This window comes from Periplaneta americana, chromosome 6 (genome assembly GCF_040183065.1).
Source record: "Periplaneta americana isolate PAMFEO1 chromosome 6, P.americana_PAMFEO1_priV1, whole genome shotgun sequence".
NCBI lineage: Eukaryota > Metazoa > Arthropoda > Insecta > Blattodea > Blattidae > Periplaneta > Periplaneta americana.
In genome coordinates, this window is record NC_091122.1 from 139,440,417 (window position 1) to 139,465,624 (window position 25,208).

Genomic DNA, 25,208 nt, shown 5'->3' on the forward strand with positions numbered 1-25,208 from the left:
CAGGCCTTCATGGCCTGTAATAGGGATGACTTACTTGATTTTTATTCTCATTTCTATCATTTTTCATTTACCAACAAAAATATAATACATCGGCAAAATCATTTGCAATGGTATTATGTCCCAGTGTGTCCACAGATCTGAGGACTGACAACATGGACAAAAGATGATGAACTATAGGAGCAGTAATCATAGGGATGGTACAAGAGACCTGCGAATTGTGCGGAGTACACCATCAACACCACTGCCATCACCACTATTTTTTTTGTTAAGTATGCAGAAAATGTTTCCATGAATACTATACAATGTCAAGGATAGAGAAGGATTTCATTTCTTACAACATGAATTTTTTACAGAAGAAAATTATGCTGACATCAAATCTCAATACTTCGTTATTGGCGATTTCTTTGTTTGAGGTAAATATAATTGTAAAAATATAGATAACAAAATCATATCATCTGTCAGTACATACATACTCAAGCATTAAACATAAAGCTCAATAATCGAATATGCTTTATTTAATTCAAATTGTAAGCATATATACAAAACAAATACAACAAAGATATACATGTGATCCATTGAAGAGGAGTCAAAAGTCCAAGCAGAATAAAGCAATGTTTTAAAAGTAACACATTACTTTCAAAATAAATTACCTATCCATTGGTTTTATGTACGTATGAGAACAACACAAAAAAATAATTGTTTATTAATTTCAATCTTAAGGATTAAAAATAAGTAGGAATACCACACAACAATATATTTTATACCTTTCACTTAATGTTTCATAGTATACTATCGGACATAACAATAATTTGTATTATATTAATCACAAATTTTTTTTTGTACAAAGACGCAGAAAGTGCTTTTTTAGCACATATTTAATAACTCTACGAAAATGAATCTCATCCATTCTGAGAAGGAAGAAAAAAACTACACAAAATAGTAAAAGCAAATAATATAAAGTGAATAATCGAACAGAACGAATCAGTTCTTGTAATAATAATGCTTTTTTAGACAAGATGTTGAGAATTCACATTAACACATATTAAAATACAGTAAAAAAATATTAGTGAGGAATCTCATAAAATCTATTGGAGGTGTTTTGATTCCACCAGTAATGAGCCTGAGAGCTTGGTTTTGAACAAGTTCTATTTCGTTTATGAAAGGTGAAGTAATTAAAATTTCTCCGCAGTACGTCAGCACTGGCTGTATAAACATTTTGTATGTAGCATTCAAAGTATTTCTAGAGCATCCTCATTTCTTTCCTGCTAGTCTTTTCAGAAGGGAAAATCTTTTACGAGCTTTTTCAGAAATATATTTCAAATGGTTGCTCCATGTTAACTTACTGTCGAAAATAACTCCAAGATATTTAAATTCATAAGTCCTAGGAAGGTGTTGGCCATTGTATTGGATATATAATGTATTGGTAATTGTTTGTCAACCAAACCTGAATTTGGGCTAGTATCATATAACCATATGCTGTATAAAATAATGGTGTTTGGTTGTAATTTTTATTGTTCTCTCGTTCATTCTTATATTTGTGATTACAAGTTTCTAATTTCGTTAATTTTACGACATGATCCAACAAGAGCGAAAAAATTTAAATGGAGACACTGTGAATTTTGATACTAATTGGTTTTAATCCAATTTTATTTGAGATTAAGAGAGATAAATCAAAAGTACCAATTAAACCAGTGCTAATATTAGAGTAATGTGTTACAATTTTTAATAAATGTTATTTTATTGTAAGGCATTTTAAGCTCGACTTTCGACACTTCTTAATAAAATCACAAAGAGAGAAAAAATTGGCAATCCCCTACTAATATTCACCTAGAATTTTATTTCACATATCCCACCAATGTTGCTTTCAAATATAATGTTTCATTTTTAAGTATGGTATACAAAAACAAGTGACATTATGTTGTCAGTTTGTATATAAAAACGTACTTCTAATTTATGCGTTTTATGTTTAATCTCTTCCTTCCTAGAATAACAGTTTTTAATTACAATTATATCATTATTGTTATTACTACAGGAATGCAAAGTAGTTCAAAGTATAACCTAAATTACATACTCCTTGGAAAAGTATTCTGAAATTGGAGTATGATAATAAATTAAAAAAAAAAAATAGTAAGTTTTTGATAATTCCTTTAGCTCCCAAAAAACGTAATGCAATTTTATTAATGTACCTGACATTTTTTAAAAATAAATTGTAATTTTATTATTTAACAAACCATATTTTTCAATCATCGTCGTCATCGTCATCATCATCATTCTCAAGATATCCTCCTGGAGGAGCCCCCCACCATTCTTCATCTTCATCGTCTGAAAGTGGTACTCCATGAAAAAGAAGATTGTAACATTTAGAAGCAGGATTGTTGAAGTGTTGGTATGGGGTTTGTGGATCAAGACGTCCTTCACATAACCAGCAGAAGAATGTATTGCATTTCCAGCATACCATTTTATTGCAGCCATCTGATTTCTGTAACATTTAAAAATATTTACAATTTATCAGGTATTACCAAGGAAGAGAAAGAATAAGAATAGAATAACTAAAAACTTTGAAGAAAGGTTGTTCACAGACTAACATGGCCTATCTCTGGGTATACAAAATGTAACTTTTTTTTGCTAATGGTGGGTACTTCACTGTTCGTCATTCACTCATATGAAGTAATTTGTATAGATCAATTTATCAACAGAGTCATTGCCCAGAGTGCGCCATAGGAGGCTGGTCTAATCTGTATCCATGATGAGACGATGATGGAGATTTGTTGGGATGCTAAAGGAGAACCAGAGCTCTCAAGAGAAAACCCCTGTTACCTGGACCATGGACTTGCCCAACACAAGTTAAAAATGGGAAGTACACTGGAGATCGAACCTGTGTCCACAGGGTTATAAATCCAATGTTCTAGTCACTAGAGCACTGTGTCGCCTAAAAATGTAACCGTAACCATGCATTAACGCACTTAAGTAGGTAATTTAAAATCTGAAGCAAGTTGTCCTCGATGATCTAGTTGTTACTGTGTTTCAGCAAAAAATTTTAAGTGTGGTTTCTGTCAAATGAGAAAGTAAAGCTATTGAATTTCATGTAGTAGATTTACTGCTTGTGAAGGATCTCTGTTTGTAAGCAAAGATGAATGTCCAGAACCAACATTACTCCATTCTCAACTCTTCGTAACAGACATTACCTCTACCAACTGACAGATCTCTAATAGAAAAGAGTGGAAACATGTCTATTCATAATTTTATTGATCCCAGAAAGTCATCTTTGTATAATAATCTCACAAATATATTATGATAATTTTCACGTTTAGTTAAAACTGTGTCTTAGGGTACGAACACGTTGGCACCTAGCTTTAAAGCTAGCAGGCTCCGCTATCAGTGTTATGAATGACAAGGAAGCTTGGTGTGCACAAATTGGAGCTTGTTTACAGGTCGCTTAATTTCTCAGCTGATTCACAGCTGATTAGGTCATCTCCTTGGAATCTCTGTGTAGACTTGATATCGCAAGGGATTCAAGTAGTGAGGACAAATTTGATTTATTAGACAGTGCAGAATCAAAGTGGTTATTATTACAAGAATTCTTTTCTCGAGAGTGTTCCCTTCACCCTATAAATAATGAAAGGGTTGCGTTTGGTGAATATTATCTTTTTAAATATCTGCGGAACTTTCCAGAAAAATTCATTAGCTACCAGAGTGTGGAAATCGAAACTTTCGATTATCTTCTCTATTTAATCAAAGATTTCATACAGAAGGCTTGGAAAAATTGCCAGGGAATCCTATTTTGCAGGAAGAACGGCTTATACTCACACTGAGGTAAACTGTACAATTCTTACAAAATAGTGCCTAGTGAACATTCTCAATAATTTGATTGATATTAGTTATTATTTATTTGTTTATTTTTTTTATTTTTCGTGGTATTAAGGCACATACAGAAGAAAGTGATTAAACTCTTGAAATGAGATCGAAGACGCCAAATCAGGCCTATTGGTGAACGAAGATGTCCATTCATCCGAATTCATTAGTAGTTTGTAATTAAAAAAATAATTAAATTCTACCTCCAGTTTTGAATCTATACGAAAAGTTAATGTCATGGCAGGTCTTTCAAACACACGAGCAATAAGTTTTTCTACATCCAATGTGTGCAGTGTTTTAAAATTTTACAACCACTGACACAGGATTCCCGCCACGAGTGAAGCAAGCGGTATGCTCAAGGCGGAGCTTAACAGGCCGCTGGCTGATAGTCGGAGTAGCCAAGAATGATATTTCCCGCTCTGTTTAACATTATCACGTCGTAGCATCTATGATATTCAAACAATTGCGCTGCAATTTTTTGTATTGATAGGTCAATGTCCAAGGGAAGCGTAGAAAAACAATTCGAAATCAAAATATTGTTTTTAAAAGTGAGAAAAAAAATACTAACTTTGAAATGATCTGCTCACAGAAAAAAATTTACGGTAAGCGGTAAACTTTTTTGCTTTTTACGTTAGATGGGGGGTCAAAGCGAGAAAAATGTTGAGTAAGAATGGAAATTCGTTTTAAAAGTTACCGCTCCTCAAAATCTTTACTGGTTACCGAGTTACGGCCAATTAACGTCAAAACTAAATCACACGCGCGTAGTTTAAAATAGAATACAAATTTGTGTAAATTAAAAAGTAACGAATTACACAAATAATTGATAAAAGTCGTCCCTACTAATTACACGTCATCATTGACATCTGGTCCACAGACCACCTCTCCAATATCTCTGTAACTCCACGCTGAGACTTGCGCTGCAAGCTTGAAAGAATGACTGAAACCATTCTTGGAGCTTACAGCGTGCTGGAAAGCTAGCAGTAAAGCGACCATCCATGAGTCAACGTGTGCGGTGACATATGATTCCAGCGATTCATTTCCCCCACTACCGTTACCAGCTACTCTACCAGCTAGTCTACCATCGTAAACGTGTTCGTACCCTTAGAGGTTTACCACGCAGCACTGCTAGCCACGCCTAATGGCTGATGTGCTCAATCTCAATCATGTTTTATCTATCTATTGAGGGCATTTATTTAAATACTGAATATAAAATAGTAATACATTTTTACTGAAATCATTATTATTATTATTATTATTATTATTATTATTATTATTATTATTATTATTAGTATTGCCAATTAAGCAGTGACAGAACAAGTAAATTGCGATAATCACTGGAATCCAATACTAGTTACATCACAAAATGTTTATCTCACTGGATCTTGAATTCAGAACTCTGATATAAAACAAGTAGATCTAAGAGATAAAACAAATAAGTTAATGATAATAAATATTACCTCTATAGCAGCATTGCAGTTTGGACACTTCTTGCTGTTATTAAACAGCCAATTCTCTGATAATGATGTGTCTACTAATGCCTGCAACTGTTTCTTCCCATATCGCTGTTCCATTTGCAATTTTCTTTCTTCACTAGCATTGCTGTATTCCTCTACAATGCGACGTTTTTCATCTGAATAATACAAGTATTTGTGAGATGAAATTAACAAGAACAAATTCACAATTAATTTTAATCCAATGAAACGTTTTTATCACACTACTGGTGTCCTGGTAGTGGTTACGGAGTGTACATATCACTAAGAGAGTCACAACTGAAAAATTAAATGTAAATCTAATCGTTCCTTATCTTGTAATATTTGTGTTTCACATTCTCATTTTACTTATAACACTATTCTCTAACGCTTATTCCGTTGGATCATAACGAGTGCACCTCAGCACATGTGTGGACTTCGGTCCTACGTTCATAGACATCTATGACGTAGTGCAGAGGGGGGCCACTAGAGGGAACCCAAGAGTTGGAACTTAAACTGAGACGATTCTGTCAGACACCGGGATGGGTATCCAGTGTGGCTTAGTGGATAAAGCATCAGCACGTAGAGCTGAAAACCCGGGTTCAAATCCCGGTGCCAGAGAGAATTTTTCTCCGTTCCATTACTCTTTCATCGTATGATGACGCAGAATATCTGCATGGAAATATCATATGTACTTCGGTACATTCAAATAATATATATACTATTCTCTAAATTAAATGTGAACATGGCAAGATTTCTACACAAGGTGAAAGATTTCAAGTATTTGTATCACGTTAATCACCGAAAAAGTCACATTAATTCTACATAAAATGTCACTAAACGACTAAGAGAATAATAATGCAAGATTTATAATAGTATTAAAAGAAATGTACTTACGAGCCCTGAATCTGCATGGCTCAATACCATGGTAGACCATCTTGCAGAGAATACAAAAAGCATAGGCGCATGAGGGACAAGTTGCCATCTTTTCCCCAGGTTCTACAGCCACTGGATACTGACAAACAGGCCTTGGACAATACAGCACATCTTCCATTGTGTCTAGTAAGGCTGACAATAGAACTGCATCATAACGTGAGAAAAGCTCTGCACTCACTAATTCACGTATCTGCAACCGAACAATTAGCTTTGTGTTATTATGTCGACTATTTAATCAAGTCTGCTCCTCAGAATTATTTTGAAAATTGTGCCAGTTCAAGAAAGAATGGAAAGAGGGGAGGAAGTACATACGTAAGTATGACACCAAATCATGATATTCTAATCAAGAGAATAACATTTAAACAGACCAAGTTTTAACTATCGTATCTATAAAAATTATTATAAACTTTAACCCAGTGGTTCCCAAACTTTTCGAGGGTGCGACCCACTTTTGGGCGAACTTCTGTATGCGAAATCGACTACAGAACTGGTAGGGTACTTTAATCTCATTCAAATTATACAAATCCTTGTAAAATCGAAAACGATAATAATTTTACTCCAAATTAGTAAATACCACCGAAACAACGACCAAAACAGAAAAATGTAGTGCAAAAATTACACGAAATATTACATGAACATCATTTCTAGTAGCCTACTTTGCCGATATTTTCAAACACTTCACACTTTGAATAGTAGTTCGCAATGCCAAGATGTTTAAATAATAACAGCTAGGGATAAAATCAAAGAACTTATAAAGGAACTTGATTTCTGACTTTTTGAGTACTTTCCAGAAGACACTCAAAACAATGCGAGTCACAGCACAGATGACACACACACACACACACACACATATATATATATATATATATATATATATATATATATATATATATATATATATATATATATATATAAAAGGCCATGGTATTAGATCCAACCTCTCACAAGCGAACGAGGTCAACAAGGAAAAACAAGAAATATATGAATCATGCCTACCTTTCCTCTCTTCTAAATATAACATACTTGTTAATCAGTGGGTCGTCAAAGGTATGTTATTTGGAGTGAGAGGTTCCCTTCTACAGTCTACTTACCAACTATTAGTGAAATTAAAATTCCAAGTCTTTCATATACAAAACATCTTATTACAAATTCTTAGGGACTCGTTACATATCATCCTAGATCATATATTTAACAGATAACTCATCGTTATGTTAAAATCGGCAGCACTTTGAAGAGAACCGTCAGGATCGCCACCCGTCCACTGTAAACGAACATGAGATGGCAGTACAGTCGCTAATGCTGTAGGGCTCTGAGTTCTGCATTCACAACTCGCCTACGTCTATGTTCATGATACAAACGGAGTGGGCTATGGAAATTCAGCTCTCCTTGGCAACGGTTTTGTTGTGAATTGTTTTTGTATCTTTCTGACGAGAAATAAAAACTGTTCTTGAGTTTCACTTAATCCGTATATTGTATTTTAGCTACAATATTGGTGACCCCGACGTGATATGAACACGCACGAAGATACAGAGCAAAGTTTTTTACCAACTAGTAGTGGTGACAGAGTCGTTGTGTGTGCACAACATATTGAGAAGCCTCCTCCATTCTACAAGGACGATCCAGAGCTATGGTTTGCAGTGGTGGAAAGTGCTCTCAGTTTCAGTTTCGCAGGGATTACTCGAGATCAAGCAAAATTCCAATATATAGTAAGTAACGCTGATCATACGTTTATTCCAATTATAGCTGATTTAATTAAATCCCCACCAGCCACGGGCAGGTATGACGCTATTAAAACACGTATCATTGCCGCTTTTGCTGAACCAGTCAACAAAAGACTCAATAGATTATTGAGCGGCATACCTATAGGAGAGAAACGACCGTCCCACTATCTACAAGAGCTCAGAAGTTTAGCTTCCGGTCATTTAGGTGAAGAAGTCCTCAAGTCACTCTTCTTAGCACAACTAGCACCCACTATTAGAATGTCCTTGCTTTGCAGAGAAGAGGATAGTTTGGACAAGCTAGCATTTTTAGCTGACAAGATGCAGGAGACGAACGTAACAACTCAAATGTTACTAGCTCGGCAAGAACCCTTTACATTATCGACTATTGTTGACGAGGTTACAGAATTGAAAAGCAAAGTAGACGAGTTATGCAAATTGTCAAAGTACCAATCTCCTCATCTTAAAAATAACGGCGGGCCGACATCCGATACCCAGCGAAGTAAATTTTACAAACAGAAGAAAGATAAAGTTTGCTACTATCATTTTAAGTTTGGAGCTAATGCGAGACGATGTGTACAGCCTTGTTGCTGGAGCTTAGAGAAAAATTCGGAAAACTAGTGACGTCGTCTGGAGTCGAGGCGGTCCATGACGAGAGATTTAAAAATTGTCTCATTGTTACATACAAGATTAATCACTTGAACTTTCTCGTTGACACGGGAGCTGATTTATCTGTTCTTCCCCGTTCTAAGGCAAACTTCATCGGTAAGCAACCAGCTGATTTCAAACTATATGCAGCGAATGGGTCAGTCATAGATACCTATGGCGAGAGGCTCATTACACTGGACCTTAATCTAGGACGCCAATATTCATGGAAGTTCACAATTGCTAACATTTCTCAGCCTATACTTGGAGCTGATTTTTTGAACCACTATGGCATTCTAGTTAATCTCAAGCAGCGAAAGCTTACAGACCCTTCAACGGCCAGAGCTACAATTGGCAAGTTAACCACAGTTACTTTGTCAACCTTTTCTACGATAGCTAGAGGACAGTACGAGCTGTTATTGCGAGAATTTATTGACATAACTAAGGTTCCGCCATTTATTGGTCCAGCAAAACATGGTGTGGAACATCAGATCAAAACGAAGGGCTCACTTATCAAAGAACGTGCTCGACGTCTTACATCTGAGAGGCTTAAGGTCGCTAAAGCGGAGTTTGATTATATGCTATCACAAGGTATCTGTACTCCCTCGAGCAGTCCCTGGGCTAGTCCTCTTCATCTCGTTTCTAAAAAGAACGGAGGATGGAGACCCTGTGGGGATTACCGTCGATTAAATGCTACAACTATCCCTGATAAGTATCCAGTTCCTCATATACATGACGTAACTCAACGGCTAGACGGTTGTACCATTTTCAGTACTCTTGACCTTACCAGAGCCTATCACCAAGTACCCATAGCTCCAGACAATCGCGCCAAGACAGCAGTAATAACGCCCTTCGGTCTTTTCGAATTCAACGTCATGACCTTTGGATTACGCAATGCTGCGCAGACTATGCAACGTCTAATGGATAGCGTACTTCGTGGACTTGAATTCTGCACGTGTTACATCGACGACTTATTGATAGCATCGAAAGACGAGGAACAGCATGAACAGCATCTTCGTCTTGTTTTCCAGAGGTTGCGTGAACATGGACTTTCTATTAACTTATCCAAGTGTTCTTTCGGCGTCAGTGAAGTTAACTACTTAGGCTACACAATCAATAAACATGGTGTTAGGCCGCTTGAAGATCGTATTAAGGCAATTGCAGAATACCCCAAACCTAAGACCATTGCCGACTTGCGCAAGTTTCTCGGTATTATTAATTTTTACAGGCGTTTCCTCCGCAATGCGGCGCAGATACAAGCCCCGCTACATATTCATCTTCACGGTGCAAAAAAGAATGACAACCGTCTTATTACGTGGAATAGAGAGGCTGAAGAAGCATTTGAACTATGCAAACAACAATTAGCAAAAGCAACTCTCTTAGTTCACCCACGGGACAATGCTACTCTAGCTCTTCGCACGGATGCTTCTGATCTTTCTTCTGGTGCTGTGCTCGAGCAGTACAATTTCGGTCATTGGGAACCTTTGGGTTTTTTCTCTAAGAAGCATACCAATGCGGAAATTAAATACAACACATATGATCGTGAACTGTTAGCAATTTACAAAAGTCTTAAGTATTTTCGTTGTATGGTTGAAGGACGAAGATTGATTATCGTAACTGATCACAAACCATTGATTCACGCTTTTAATCAAAGTGCAGACAAAGCTTCGCCTAGGCAGCTCCGTCACTTGGATTTCATTAGTCAATTTACGACGCAAATCGTCCACGTTAAGGGTGCAGACAACACTGTAGCAGACTGTTTGTCACGTATAGGTGCCATAGACATGCCGACGCTAATATCCGCAGATGAACTCATGGCCGCACAGGCTGCTGATGAAGAACTTCAACATCTTCTTCAATCTAATTCGACCAGCTTAAAATTAACAAAAATTCCGCTGACTGAATCAAAGGAAGAAATTTATTGTGATGTTTCGATGCAGGTCATTCGACCTCACATCCCATCTTGTCTTCGCAAGAAAGTTTTCGATAACATTCACAACCTGTCTCACCCTAGCGGTAAAGCAACTAAGAAACTTATATAGCGCAAGTTTGTTTGGCCTAGAATGAATAAAGAAATTATGCTGTGGGCTCGTATGTGTCTTCAGTGCCAGAGAAGTAAAATAAGTCGTCACCACAAAAATGTGCCCGTACACATCCCTATGCCAAGCGCGCGGTTCGCTCACGTACATATAGATATCATTGGTCCGCTTCCAGTTGTCAAAGGTTTTCAGTATTGCCTGACAATGATTGATAGATTCACAAGGTGGCCTGAAGCGGTCCCGATATCTGAAGTTTCTGCAGAGACTATTGTAGACGCATTCTTCAGGACTTGGATTGCAAGATTCGGCGCACCTGCCACTATTACAACAGACAGAGGCTCGCAATTTGAATCAGCTATTTTTCGAGCGTTTTGTAATCTCATTGGTTCTACAAAAATACGCACGACAGCCTTTCATCCCGCCTCAAACGGCATGATAGAGCGTTGGCATAGATCATTGAAAGCCGCTATCATGTGTCACACGGGATCTAAATGTTGGATCGATATCTTACCGGCTGTCCTACTTGGATTGCGCTCCAGCATCAAAGAAGATTGTAACGCTTCGCCCGCAGAAATGGTTTACGGAGCGACACTAAGACTTCCGGGAGAGTTTTTCGTCGACGACAACATCGAACTGTCGCAGCGAGCCTTCGCTGAAAGACACAGACAGTTAATGCGCACTGTCAGATCGACCCCCGCTGCTCACCACTGCAACAGAAGAGCTTTTCAGCATAAGGCACTATATACGTGTACGCATGTCTTTGTTCGTGTGGCAACTAAAGGATCCCTTGTACCACCGTATGAAGGACCGTATAGAATTCTTCGTAGGATATCTGACTACGTGTTCGAAGTCGATATTCACGGGAGCCCTAAAACCATTTCCACAGAAAGACATAAGCCAGATTTCTACGAAGTCTTCTCTGAAGATGATGGGAACCAGACCTCCGATCATCAGCGACCAAGTTCTTCAAATCCCCCACCATTCAGAACTTATCCTGGTGCAAGAAAAGTTTCGTGACTCAGCGTCACTGGGAGGGGAGTACATGTAGGGCTCTGAGTTCTGCATTCACAACTCGCCTACGTCTATGTTCATGATACAAACGGAGTGGGCTATGGAAATTCAGCTCTCCTTGGCAACGGTTTTGTTGTGAATTGTTTTTGTATCTTTCTGACGAGAAATAAAAACTGTTCTTGAGTTTCACTTAATCAGTATATTGTATTTTAGCTACAATGCAATTCAAATGGGAATTATGACGCGATTCCTTATGTAACAACTAGATGGCAGTGTAGTAAAGCTGACAAAAGTTGTTAACGTCAAAGCCTATAAGGCCGACCAGCTGGGTATATATGATCTAGGATATCATTCAATATCATTTATATTTGCAAGAAAGATAATTTTGTCAATATGCCATTTTGGCATCAAGCGAACCCAAATCCAGAATGTTTTATATATATATATATATATATATATATATATATATATATATATATATATATTAATTAATCGACTTATAAAACATAACTGTTCTGTATTCAGGATCCTTGTGGTCACCCTCACTGGAGTGCTGATGATTAAAATATATATATATATATATATATATATATATATCGCACGCACGCACGCGCGCACACACACACACACACACACACACACACACACACACACACACACACACACACACACACACACACACAAAAAAACATCAAAGCAAAGACGAGAAATCTCATTGAACTTGAAAATGATCGAATACAGATCATTTTACTATCTCAAAATTTCCTGTTTCATTGACCCACCTTGTATTTCTTCTAATTCTAAATAATCCAAGAGTTCATATACCTGACCAGGCATTGCTTCTGAAGTACATTTCTCCTCTGGACAACAAATGCTGTGAACACTTCCATCTTTTATTCTCACTTCAAAATATTCTGCCACACAGCTCTTACAGAACACATGTCCACAGACCTCGAAGCTAGTGCACTGTGAGCCCTGCTTATCCTGCAACAAAATTTTCTCATTTACAAATGAACACACAAACAAAGATTTAAGCAAATTACACAAACTTCCAGAATACTATATTCAAAGAATTAGTGTTGGAGTAGGAAGAAATTCTTTGTTATTATAGGAAGAATACAAAACAAGTCAAGGATAATACATATTAACAACAATAAGCTAAGTTAATGATATACCATATTATTCATTAAATAAAAATTATTTCATAAATTATACAAATCTAAAAAAAAAAAAAAAAAAAAAATCATCAATAGTAACAGATGAGTAGAAATAAAATAATTTTCTCTCTATCCAAAAAAAAAAAAAAAGTTTTCTGAACTGCACATTAAAGGCATTCTTTATAATGCCAGAGTACTACATTTCAGTACATTTATACCACATGTTACAGTTTAAGTAGATATCACATTATTATATTGTTATCATGTTTAACATTCATTTTCTTTTTACGAAAACTGTATTTAAAGATGATATAAATCTTTAAATATATTAATAATAATAATAATAATAATAATAATAATAATAATAATAATAATGGCTTTATTTAACCTGGCAGAGTTAAGGCCTTAAGGCCTTCTCTTACACTCATCCAGGATTAAAACTTGCTTACACAGTTGATCATAAAACTTGATCAGAATTAAGTAATTACATACTGATTATATAATGAGATCAAAAGAGGTAGTTACATAAAATTTACCTCATAAAATAAAAATAAACATAGTGAAATACATATTAATTTGTTAGAATCAGAAGCCGATAATTCAATAAAAAAAAAGAAAAATGTACACAGTAAAAATAAAAATAAACACATTAGTATACATATTAGTATTAGATTACAATTAAATAGGATTTACATAATTAAATCAGAAACCGACAATTGAATGAAATGTACACAAAAAATAGATTAATAATAAAAAACAACACAGTGGGATACATATTGGCGTTAAGTGATAAATAAACACGATTTAGATAATAAAAATAAGAAAAAAAAAAAATAAATAAATACAGTGGAACACATTTGCAACACGTTAGGTCTGGCAACTCATCATAAGATACTTTTCTAATTTACATTTAAAGGAAATTAAAGTTCGGCAGCTCTTGACTTCAGGCGGCAGAGAATTCCAGTGACGAGAAGTAGCAACACTGAAAGACGAAGAATAGAGAGATGATGTGTGCAGTGGTATTTCTAGCGTGCTGTCATATTGTGACCGAGTATTTAAGTTATGATACCGAGAAAGACTGTGGAATCGGACAGATAAGTAAGAGGGAGTAGAGGTGTGCAAAATTCGGTATAAGAGAGAAAGGGAATGCAACTTTCTCCTCTCATTTAACCTGAGCCACAATAATTTATCGAAAGAAGGCGAAATGTGATCGTAGTAGCGGACATTACAAATGAAACGAACACACGCATTATGAACACGTTGCAGTTTCTGGGATAAATCCACCCCGAGATCACTGAATAAAGCGTCACAATAATCGAAATGAGGCATAATAAGAGTCTGTACAAGCATCTGCTTTAATTTAGCTGGATAGTGGTACAATCTTTTTAATGAGTGAAAGTGGAAAATACTTTCTTGCATGTGTGTTTGATATGCGTGTCCCAGGTAAGGTTAGATTCAAAATGAACTCCCAGGTTTTTTACAGTTGAACTGAATGGAATGATCGCTTTATTCAGAGTCACGGGAGGAAGGTTGAGCTTATTAATATCGGGGATTAATCTTCTATTCGAAAATAAGATAGCCTGTGATTTATCTATATTTAAGTTGCTTCAGAGGTCCACTCATGTGTAACAAACGAGTTTACAGCCTGGAGGGGTCAAACAATTCGCGGGTGCTCGTGTAAAGGGGGTTAAGTTGTTTTGGCTACAGTGGAATAAGTACAGATTTGAACTATCCACAATCACTTTTCTCTTATGTTAAAGGGGTTAGGTCATTCTCACATGTGTACAATCAGCAGCAGTGCACAGCGCAGCTGTACACATGTGTGTGGAAAGATAAAATTTATGTACTATGTAATGTTATTTAGGTTTTCAAAATGGTTGGTTCGTGGAAAAGAATTTGCACATTCAACCATGTCATGAAATTTCCGCAAGTATCCTTTATGTTAAACCAAAAAAATCCTGCAGGATCAATTGGTTTTGGAAACTAATGCATGTAATGTTGTGCTTTTTTATATTCTCATTAGGCACAGGCACTGCTGCTTCCTGTCTACCTCAGAGAGCGTGGAAAGATAAAATTTATGCACCATATAAGCAGAGTCTGAAAAAAAATGTTAGAGTAAGCAGAGTTTTCTTTGTACTGATATCATCAATAGTGATGACAAATTTTACATTTTATACTAAAAACTTACTTTCGTTCACAAAAAAATTTGTTAACATTTCTGAAACGTAGACTTTTAACAAAAAAGGACAAACATATAATAAAAGCTACACAAATTAAATAATATGTTATAAATAAGACTTCATTTTAAGATATAAAATTCGAAACGAAAATGTACGAAAATTATTAAATACCTACTCTCTTAACGATAAAACAAAGACAAATGGCTTGGCCACAGAAAGAATAGAAGAGAGAAGGCTAACGTAAGACAAATCCTGAAATATATTACACACATAAACCATTTGGATGACGATAATGGAACTTCTAGGAAAAGATTGTTGGGATGAAGACAGAAAAAAATGCGAACCTAATCCATGAACTGAAGGAGGAGAAGAAGAAGAAAAATATTTAAGGTTAAGGTAGGTTAGGTTTAGTGTACTGTAATTTTTTTTTTTAATTATTTCATGTTAATTTTCTCGAATCTCTATATGTTTATTGACATCAATTAAGGAACTGTGCAAGTTTATTTAAGGTCATCTGACAATATATCTGAAACTTTATCATTTTTAATATACGACTCAATAATAAATTGAAAGCCTCTGGAGATGCTTAACTGTTATTTAAGTAGTATATGTGTGTACTTCATAAAACTCAAGAAAGAAAATAAAGGGTACCTGGAAGCATATCTTGCAGGTATAGAAGTTTCGGCTAAACTCAGTCCTTTGCCGGGCCTCGTTGAACTCCTTAAGGAGCTGAACTAAAGACATCCTCGATCTGCCAGCATGTCTTCTATTCGCACTCGAGTCTGGCTGATCTAACTGACGTTCTCCGTCTTTTTTATCATCTTCAGATGTTGAAACTTTCACTGCACCGTCACTAACTGTCTCATTCTGAGAGACTTTTTGTGATTCAGCACCAGAATCTTGAGAAGAATTTCCTACAGTAATTTTTTCATTACTATTACTACAATGTTGACCTACTTTATTATCACATTGTAAGGAACTTTCACAGTTTTTGTTATCTTTACCTTGATCTTTACTATTTAATACTATTTTTTCAGAACTTTTTGTAAAGTCACTTTTACTATTACATTCAGAGTCTCCAGTACTGGTCACCTTATTTCCTGTAGATTTGCAATGATTATAATTATTTCCTTTCCTATAATTTCCTCTATAATAACTTCTTGGTTGTCTGTATGTGCCTCTTCGATTATTGGAAAACACAACTTTTGCATTTCCAGTGTTGTCGTAAACAGTTCTGGCAGACATAACTTCAGTCTTCTTATGACCATTTCCTTCACCATTTATACCGTCAGTCTGTAAAAAGTAAAGAAGGAAAATGTATATTTATTTATAATAGAACAGTATTTCAGACAAAATGATTCTTAAGGGTTATACACAGGGCTTTCATTTCAAAACTTCCCAGTCTAAATAACTAATTATTTAAATTGAATTCAATTTAAACAAAAAACACATCAATTTAGATATTGTGGGGGAAGTTTGAAACCAGGCTTAATTGCATTTTAGACTTCACCCCCACCCTCCAGTCACCCCCCCCCTTCAGAAATTTCGAATGGCACCCCTATATTTTTAGAGAGAGAGAGAGAAAAACTCGTCCGGCCTTAATTAAGGATGACCACGAGGATCCGGAAATGAATAGCAAACAAATACAATTAATTAAATATGAATAGTGTTATAAAAATAAAGTGTAATAATTAAGCACCATTGATTATCAATTGTAAAATAAAATCTTAGAAGATGACTAAATTATACTAATAAAAAAAGATTTTATTTAAAATTAGCATATCCTTAATTAAGGCCTTCTGAGTGGTATAAATGAAATTGTATAATCTGCAGGGAATCTTTGAGAATTTGCGAGATGATTTTTTGAATTTCAAAAGATGATATTGATAATTGTTTTAAAAAATGATATGTAAATTTTGGTAAAGAACTCCGAGCACCAAAAAATAAACCTGTCACTGACCAATTGAAGAGAGGGATGTTATACTTGGCACTAAGGTAGGGAATACAAGGTTCATAAATGGCCCTCTTTTCCTGATCAACCTGATGAGCTTGGTTTAGATCTCTCTCCATGCGTATAGTTGGATCTATGATAATAGTCTTTTGTTGTTGCCTGTTTATTGCTATTATATCCGCTCTTCTGTGAGCGTTGTCTTCAGAAATACAGTGGACCTCTTCATGAACTTCCCAACCCTTGTCCCGAAGAAGACAGGCGATAGCTCCACGGACTCTATGATGCCTGTTTTTACGCAATAACTCTCCTTTCCGACAAAAGCCCAACACGCGGCCAAGAGTTTGTCTCGTTGCAGCCTGGTCGTGCAACGGGTCGTGCTGAAAGCTCTGCCAGGAACGGAGCGCACTGCAGTAAGGTTGCAGGACATCTTGATTGCATTAATATATTGTGAAGACGACAAATTCCTTTTGGTGCTGACCCATGAATTGGCTCTTGGATATTCTTCATAGATGACTACACCTTTCCCCTTATGAGGTAACTGACACCAGGAGTCAAACGATCTCTTTCGCAATTCATCACATAGATGTATTCCAGTTGTTCGAGGTGTTATGTTGGCTTCAGGAATTTTCAGGCGCTTGAGAGCAGTTTTCTTCTCCTCTTCAAGATTCCTGACAAGGAGATGATCATCACTGACTTGTGAGAGTCGTTTACAGATGTTAAAATGCTGAATATTAGCTTCCCATTCAGCCTTAATAAGCCCTAGGCCACGTACTTTTTTAGAAGAATATAGCATGTCATTAGATGTATCATCAGGAAGAGATAACATTTCTTTGACAGCACTTCTAATTACTTTATCCAGATCTTTAAGGAAGCTGTCAGGGAGCTGATCAAGTGGAGCACATTGCAAAGGATAGATGAGCCCAGGCCATATATATTCATTCACAATCTTCAATTTCTGATCAGGCTTCAGTAATGGAGTTTGTGTAAGATTGTTAAGATCATGTGTTAAATTTGTTATAATTTTCTTTTTATCTAAGAATGTTTTGTCGCGAAAATCAACTCCCAGATATCGAATTGTTTCAGATTTATCATCAGTACTATGTATGGCTGATCCATGAAGTGAAATGAGAGCTCTTTTAGTTAAAACACCTCTTTCGAGAATTATACACTTGCTTTTAATAGTGTTAATTTCAAGACCTAGTTCATCTAATTTACTTTCAGCCATATCAATGAGAGCTGTTGCTGACTTTTCATCTTTTCCAACGAGAGCCAAATCATCAGCAAATGCAAAAGCACTTAGGTTTTGAAGATCATTGGAAAGTGTAAAACCATATTGGTTGCTAATTTCATGATCTGTTAAATTTTCAAGAACGCAATTCAGTGCCAAATTGAAAAGTGTTGGAGACAATGGAGATCCTTGAGCAACACCTCGTTTTACGCTTATTGGCTTGGTTTTTGTGTGGTTAGTTTCTATTTGAATTATATTATTAGTTAATAAGGAACCAATAAGTCTGAACAAGTTCTGCGGAACGCCAGATGATTTAAGGGCTCTAAGAATATGTTCATGGCCAACAGAATCAAAGGCTTTAGACACGTCCAGAAACACGACACAACAGTCTTTCTTATTAAGCTTAGATGATTGAAGACAGCCATTTATTAAAGGTGCATTGATATGAGTTCCAGGTATATTAATAAAACCTCTCTGATCAGCATTTAATACAATATAAGACCGAAGCTTAATGTCAAGGGCTCTTTCAATGACTCTTCGAATGACGGAGTGAATAGTAATTGGCCTCCAATGTTTTAAATCGTTCACGTCGTCTCCTTTATGGATTAAAATTGTACGTGCTAATTTCATGAATTTTGGAACATGATTAAAATGAAGCATAGTGTTTGCAAGCAGTGTAAGAAATTTGGTAGCTTTGAGATGCCTTAAAACGCGTACTGTTATTCTATCTGGTCCAGGGGAAGTGTCAACTTTAATACCAAATAACGCTTTATGACTATCACTCTCAGTAATCACTATATCTTCAGGAAATTGTATGGAATCTTCATCCTCATCAGAAAGAGGGGAGCTATTATTTGTCGTACTAAAAACATGTTCAAAATGTTCGGTTATCAGACGTGTCGAGATTTTACAAGTAGCTTTGTGATTTAAATTATGTAAAACTTTTCTTGCTACTTTACGTCTTTGATTGTAAAATTGATACTGGGTTAGTTCATACTCATATTTTTGCCTATTTTTCATTCGCTGTGTCTTAGATTTCTTTTGTGGATTGGATGTTGTTTGATAATTACATTTACTGTTAATTTTACTTACTTTACGAACTTGATAATGCTTCACAGCTGGGTGTTGGGGTCCTGGCAATTCAGTCATTTGCTGTGTGAGAAAATGCCTAACATCTTCCATTAGAGCTTCAAAATCTTCGCTCGCTCCTAGAGACTGGATGTGTCATAGCTTTTCTTCCCACTCTTTCATTGGATGAAAACTTACATGATCACTTTGTGTATTTTCTGGATAAGATATTACATCTTCACTCTGTTGGAAAACTTGAACAGGATCCTGATTGTTAACTACTACAGAATTTCGATTTGTTGTTTCGAGGGGTTTTTGCAAACTCTGTTGATATGTAGCTGAGGTGTCAGTAATGTTTTTGTTAGGTAAAATATTGCTTGCGTTATTAAAATATGATGAATGAGAAAATGCTGTAGTATACCTATGTGCCAGTTTTTTCTTCTCTCTTCTGGATGGGCTTTACCCATATGTATATTTATTCCTGCATTGGATTTACATAATTTTCTGCAAATTAGACAACGTGCTGCTTCTTCATTTGTGCTATCTTGTGACATTTTATAAGATAATTGTATATCAAACAAAATATTCGTATTTCACTATTGTGACTGACGCATTTCAACATTTAAATTTATAAAAGACATAGTTCGATAATAATATGCACCAAAAAAAAAGTATAGACTATAAATTGTTTGTTCAGAAGTAAAAGCTTCGTAAGTTATTTATAATTATGTCCTTAGCAACCATGTATCAAATCCACAAATATATATAAAAGTAAATTTCTTCTGAAGGAATGAAAAATAACTGTTACTAACATTCACCTATATAAATAAAACTGTATTCTTCAATATTATCACTTCGAACAATAAATACTTAATGATATTACCAAGAAATACTATATTAAATTATAACTCCAGATCAAAACAATACCATTCAGTTCACAGCCTTCTAGTCAATTGTTTATACACCTCATTCATTTATTTCACATCTTTTGTTTTATATCGTTGCCTGTCAACCTCGATTTTTGTTACTGTTGATTACAGCTGAAGCTACAAATGAAGGGTACACGGGAAAAACAATCAAGGTCCATCAAAAATCGAAATTGAGTTAATAATGCTATCTTATAGTGGAAAAGAAGTACTATCATGCAGTCTAGCTAGTAATAAGGAATCATCGTTCTTGACATTCCACTACGTCAATTTCTATTAAATACACACATAAGAAAGTATTAAGTGCTTAAACTTTAAAATTCGTTTTTCTCGAAACTTTCTAAAATGGACCTTGATCATTATTCCCGGGTACCCTTCAAATGTTATTGAACATTTCTTGTAATAGTTGTGTTCGTGTATTAATTATTATAAAATGGTGTAGACCCTTCAATGTCTTTAACTAACAGTGGAGATCCTAGCGACTGTCCTCTTTTATATGTTGCCATTTTATAATATGGTAATGGCCAATCTGATATATATGATCAGGGACAGCAGGAAGATGTAAATAAATCATGATCGTATATAATATTACATATCTCATTCCTAACTTTTTCTTTCTCTTGGCATAAATAATATTATTATTTTCTTAGGCAAGATGTGACAGCCTCCATGCCCCCCAAGTGCCTTCATGGCACGTTACGGGGATACCTTTACCTTTAAGATGTGACAACTATGCGTCCAGCATGATAAATCGGGTATTATAATACACAAATCAATTTTTGATCAGGTGCAATTAAACTGTGACTACTATACATACACACAATAAAACAGTTGAGAATATAATTTATCATTGAAATTATGCAACAAATTTTACTTTTAAGCTTGGTACTGTATTATACCTAAAAGAATTTCGTAACCGGATTTCGCTACCTATCGTAGTTCCCACAGTGCATCACGATGCTGGGTGGGCACTGGTCCCATACACTGCCAACATTTCAGCAACTGGCAATTTATTGTAATTTAAAAATCAATAATCGAAGTATTACAAACAGGTAGTGGCTTCCTTCACCCCTGCCTGGGAACAATATTTATGTTCATGTCAGAGAGTATCAAATTTATACTCCCTGGTCCACATGCTCTGTAGCAGATGAAATGAATGATAATATTGCACTTATGCAGAGGGTATGCCTTTTTTTAAAACAAAGTTTGCCAGGGGAAAATCTTGGGCTAGCATACCATCTCTGGTTTTTTCCTACTTCCCTCACTGCTTGTATATTCACAAACTATATCAAGTAAAAATACCAACTTTTAGTACATATAAATTCCAGCTCTCATTATAAGAAAGAAATTAGTTTTGTTTACAGGTTTCCCCACATCACAAATGAAATTCAACTCCGTCCAACTATAGAATACCAGAGAAGTCTTAGCTAATCATATCTGGAGAAAATTAAACCCAACCAATATTAGTTACAAATCACAGTTATATCAAAGAAATTAAGTCCAATTTTAAAATGAGACATTTATTCACAAATCTGTGAATGCATTTCACTTTCCAAGGAAAGTTAAAAAGTAAAAAAAGATGAGTCCTTGATTCCATACTTTAGTTTTCCTCTTATAATATATGGGCTGTATATGTAATACACTAAATCAGAACAAAACTTTTAAATATAGTAAATATTTGAAGGGGTCCCGGCAAGAAAGTGCCAAGCCACATTTTTGGCCAAATTGAACTAATCATGCCATCTCATGGGAAATAATACATTTAAAATTAAGGTGTCAAGAGTTTCTGCAGAAAACCTAACAGATGGCTCTATTATCCGTTGTATGTTCTTACCCTAATACTTCATGCATCTTCTATAATGGCAAGACAATGTCAAGCAACAAAGATAGTTTGGAGAGAATGGTACATAGGAGGAAGCTGAAGTTTTCTAATGAATCAAATGATGAAGGAAGTAATTCCAGCTTTGATTCTGAATATTTGCCACTTTCTGAAGAAGAATTAACATCAAAAACTGAAATATAGGTAAGTGTTGCTTGGCATTATATTGCCCTCAGAATGTTAAATGTAGATGTGTTGCTTGGAGAAAGTACGCATTTCATTTCATAAAAAATGTTTCTAATTGCTTTTTCATTATTTATTTAAAGTAATAATACTGTCCATTAATGTCTAACGTTTTGTTCCATTTATTACCTTATGTGAGTCAAGATATTCTTAAATTTAAAATTGTTGCTTGGCATTTTCTTGCCCTAAATTTTTGCAATATGTTGCTTTGCATTCTCTTGTCCTAAATATTTAATATTTATATGAGTGCATTACCATATTACTGAATTGCCATCAAGTAGATTTCTGAGTAGTATAAACATATGAACTAATTTGACTATTATAATACGGTATTTTATTTCTGGAAGAAAAAATTCATCATTAAAATATTGTTTCAACTATATCAGTAATACATTTCCTTCAAGATGACAATAAAACTAGAAGAAGAAAAAGAATTAGCTCATGGCAGATCTTCATTCAATGGTCCTGAAAAATAACCTACATTGAGGAAGTGGGTATCTTTTCGGCAGTATTGAGGCCGGTCATATAAAGCGAAGGTACAAGAAGAATTCCCCAGAAAATTGCTACAAACAATATACTTTTATTTTCAGAGTTAAAATTAATGGAAGGTCAGTGAGAGTTAGGAAAAAAATCATTTATGAGCATTAATGGTCTTCAAAATCATAGAGGACGAATGAACAACAGTAGAATGAATATGGAGTTTGAAGAGGTTTCTTGGAAGAAAGGGAACGCAAGTACCATCCATGATTGTAGACAGAAAAATGTAGGACTTCTGAAAATAAAGAAAATAAAACTTACAGATGTAATGAAGCTAATGGAATTTGTCCCCCCAATCCACCATGGCTTTTACCTCAACTTGATATCTGATGATGATGGAGATGATGAGGAATATGATGTGAAAGATGTATAGGGTATTTCAAAAATCAGCTTAAACATTAAACCTCTATAAATATTATAATATTTGAGATAGGGAAAAAACAAAAACATCCCAGTGCTGGGCAAACAACAGGGTTTGCAAAACATTGGGAAGATGTCCGTCGTTCTCGTGTTCAACGTATAGCATTCTGTCTGTGACAGCATGCACAGCATTTTGCAGATAATGTCTTGGAATATTAGCAATTTCTTGCGAGATGGCATATTTCAGTTGAAGTAGGGTTGTTGGATGTGTCAGGAAAACTCGTTCTTTAAGGTAACCCCACAACCAAAAGTCAGCCGGATTAAAATTTGGAGAATGCGGAGGTCACATTGTTGGAAAGTGCCTACGGATGATACAATCGCCAAAAATCTGCGTAATTAACTTTATTGCAGGGATAAAGATGTGGGGTGGAGCGCCATCTTGCATGAAGATTGTTTTCCATATCGTGATTCCTTAATATAGGGATGACGAAGTTCTGTAACATGCTGTAGTAGCGCTCCCCGTTTACTGTAAGTCTGTCTTATTCCATTATTGTCCACACCTGTGAAGTAACGGTTAGCGCATCTGGCCAGGAAACTAGGTGATCCGGGTTCGATTCCCAGTAGGGGCAAGTTATCTGGTTGAGGTTTTTCCGGGGTTTTCCTTCAACCCAATATAAGCAAATACTGGGTAACTGTCGGTGCTGGACCACGGACTCATTTCACCGGCATTATCATCTTCATTTCATTCAGACGGTAAATAACCCAAGATGTTGATAAAGCGTCGTAAAATAACCTACTAAAATTAATGGTGAAGTTAACACGCGTAACTGAGGTTCGTTTTCCGACCAAAGTCATCAGTAGGCACTTCCCATAAGTGTGGCCTCCACGTTCTCCAGATTTCAATCCGACCGACTTTTGGTTGTGGGGTTACCTTAAAGAACGAGTTTTCCTGACACATCCAACAACCCTACTGCAACTGAAAGATGCCATCCCGTAAGAAATTGCCAATATTCCAAGACATTATCTGCAAAATTCTGTGCATGGTGTCGCAGACAGAATGCTGTACGCTAAACAAGAGAATGACGGACATCTTCCCAATGTTTTGTAAACCCCGTTGTTTGCCCAACACTGTGATGTTTTTGTTTTTTCCCTATCTCAAATATTATAATATTTATAGCGGTTAAATATCTCAACTGACTTTTGAAATACCCTATATTTTAGGTTACTGTTTGTCTTTTGAGAAGTAACGAAATTAATATCAAGTTTCTTTGTCTTAAAAATGGTAAATAATAGTTGAAAATATAACATTTCTAATGTTAATAAAACTTCACACTATATAATTAGTAATCCTTTTGACCAAGACAGTGTCAAGCCACAAAACAGTATACATTATACATTAAAATATAAATTTGTAATCTAAAATAATAAAAAAATATGTATAATATATTTCATATTTTCATTAAAAATGTATCAGGGAAATTAATTATATCTATAGAATCAAAATTTAACTTTTTCTGTGATTTGAGGATTTGATCAAACATTCAACTTGCATTATCTCAAAAGTGTAAAAATGTGGCTTGGCACTTTCTTGCCCGGACCCCCTCATTTGTGTAAGTACATGTCAAACTCACTTTCTGTTGGTCCTGTGTCACAACAAATTTCTCTCGTTTTCCCCATCTTGGGCGTCCCCTATATTTTCTTCTCGAATGGCAGTCAACATCAGGTTGTGCTGTTGATTGATTTGAATCCTACAATGGAAACATGACACTTAGCGTCAGTTTAAATTAAATTATGGGAAATTGAAAATAATTTGCTTTATGGTTCTATCACCAACGAATTTTTTTTAGGAAACAATATTATGTAATGGAAAATATTTCAGCGCAATTACCTTGAAAAGTAAATATAAAAGTTATTCAGTATTATTCAGTATTGAGTGTAATTAGTTACCACTGCCACCGGGTATATAACCATTTGCAGTGTGAATACATACATACATACATACATACATACATAAATGTGAACAATTTCGATAATATTTAATCAGAATCAATGTGATGCATTGCTACGTA

General features: G+C 35.4%; 1 protein-coding gene across 1 annotated transcript in view; it reads right to left on the reverse strand.

The window, feature by feature from the left end:
- Window positions 1–493: 493 nt before the first annotated feature.
- The window catches only part of LOC138701809 (E3 ubiquitin-protein ligase RNF14-like), a 32,387-nt gene continuing 7,672 nt past the window's right edge, over window positions 494–25,208 (reverse strand). Inside the window, exons 5-10 of the mRNA XM_069829078.1 lie at window positions 24,771–24,887; window positions 15,659–16,300; window positions 12,496–12,654; window positions 6,219–6,447; window positions 5,310–5,482; window positions 494–2,479 (exon numbers count right to left, since the gene is read on the reverse strand). Of these exons, the coding sequence (XP_069685179.1) occupies window positions 2,240–2,479; window positions 5,310–5,482; window positions 6,219–6,447; window positions 12,496–12,654; window positions 15,659–16,300; window positions 24,771–24,887 (1,560 nt within the window). The 3' untranslated portion in view covers window positions 494–2,239. The remainder of the gene's footprint in view (window positions 2,480–5,309; window positions 5,483–6,218; window positions 6,448–12,495; window positions 12,655–15,658; window positions 16,301–24,770; window positions 24,888–25,208) is intronic.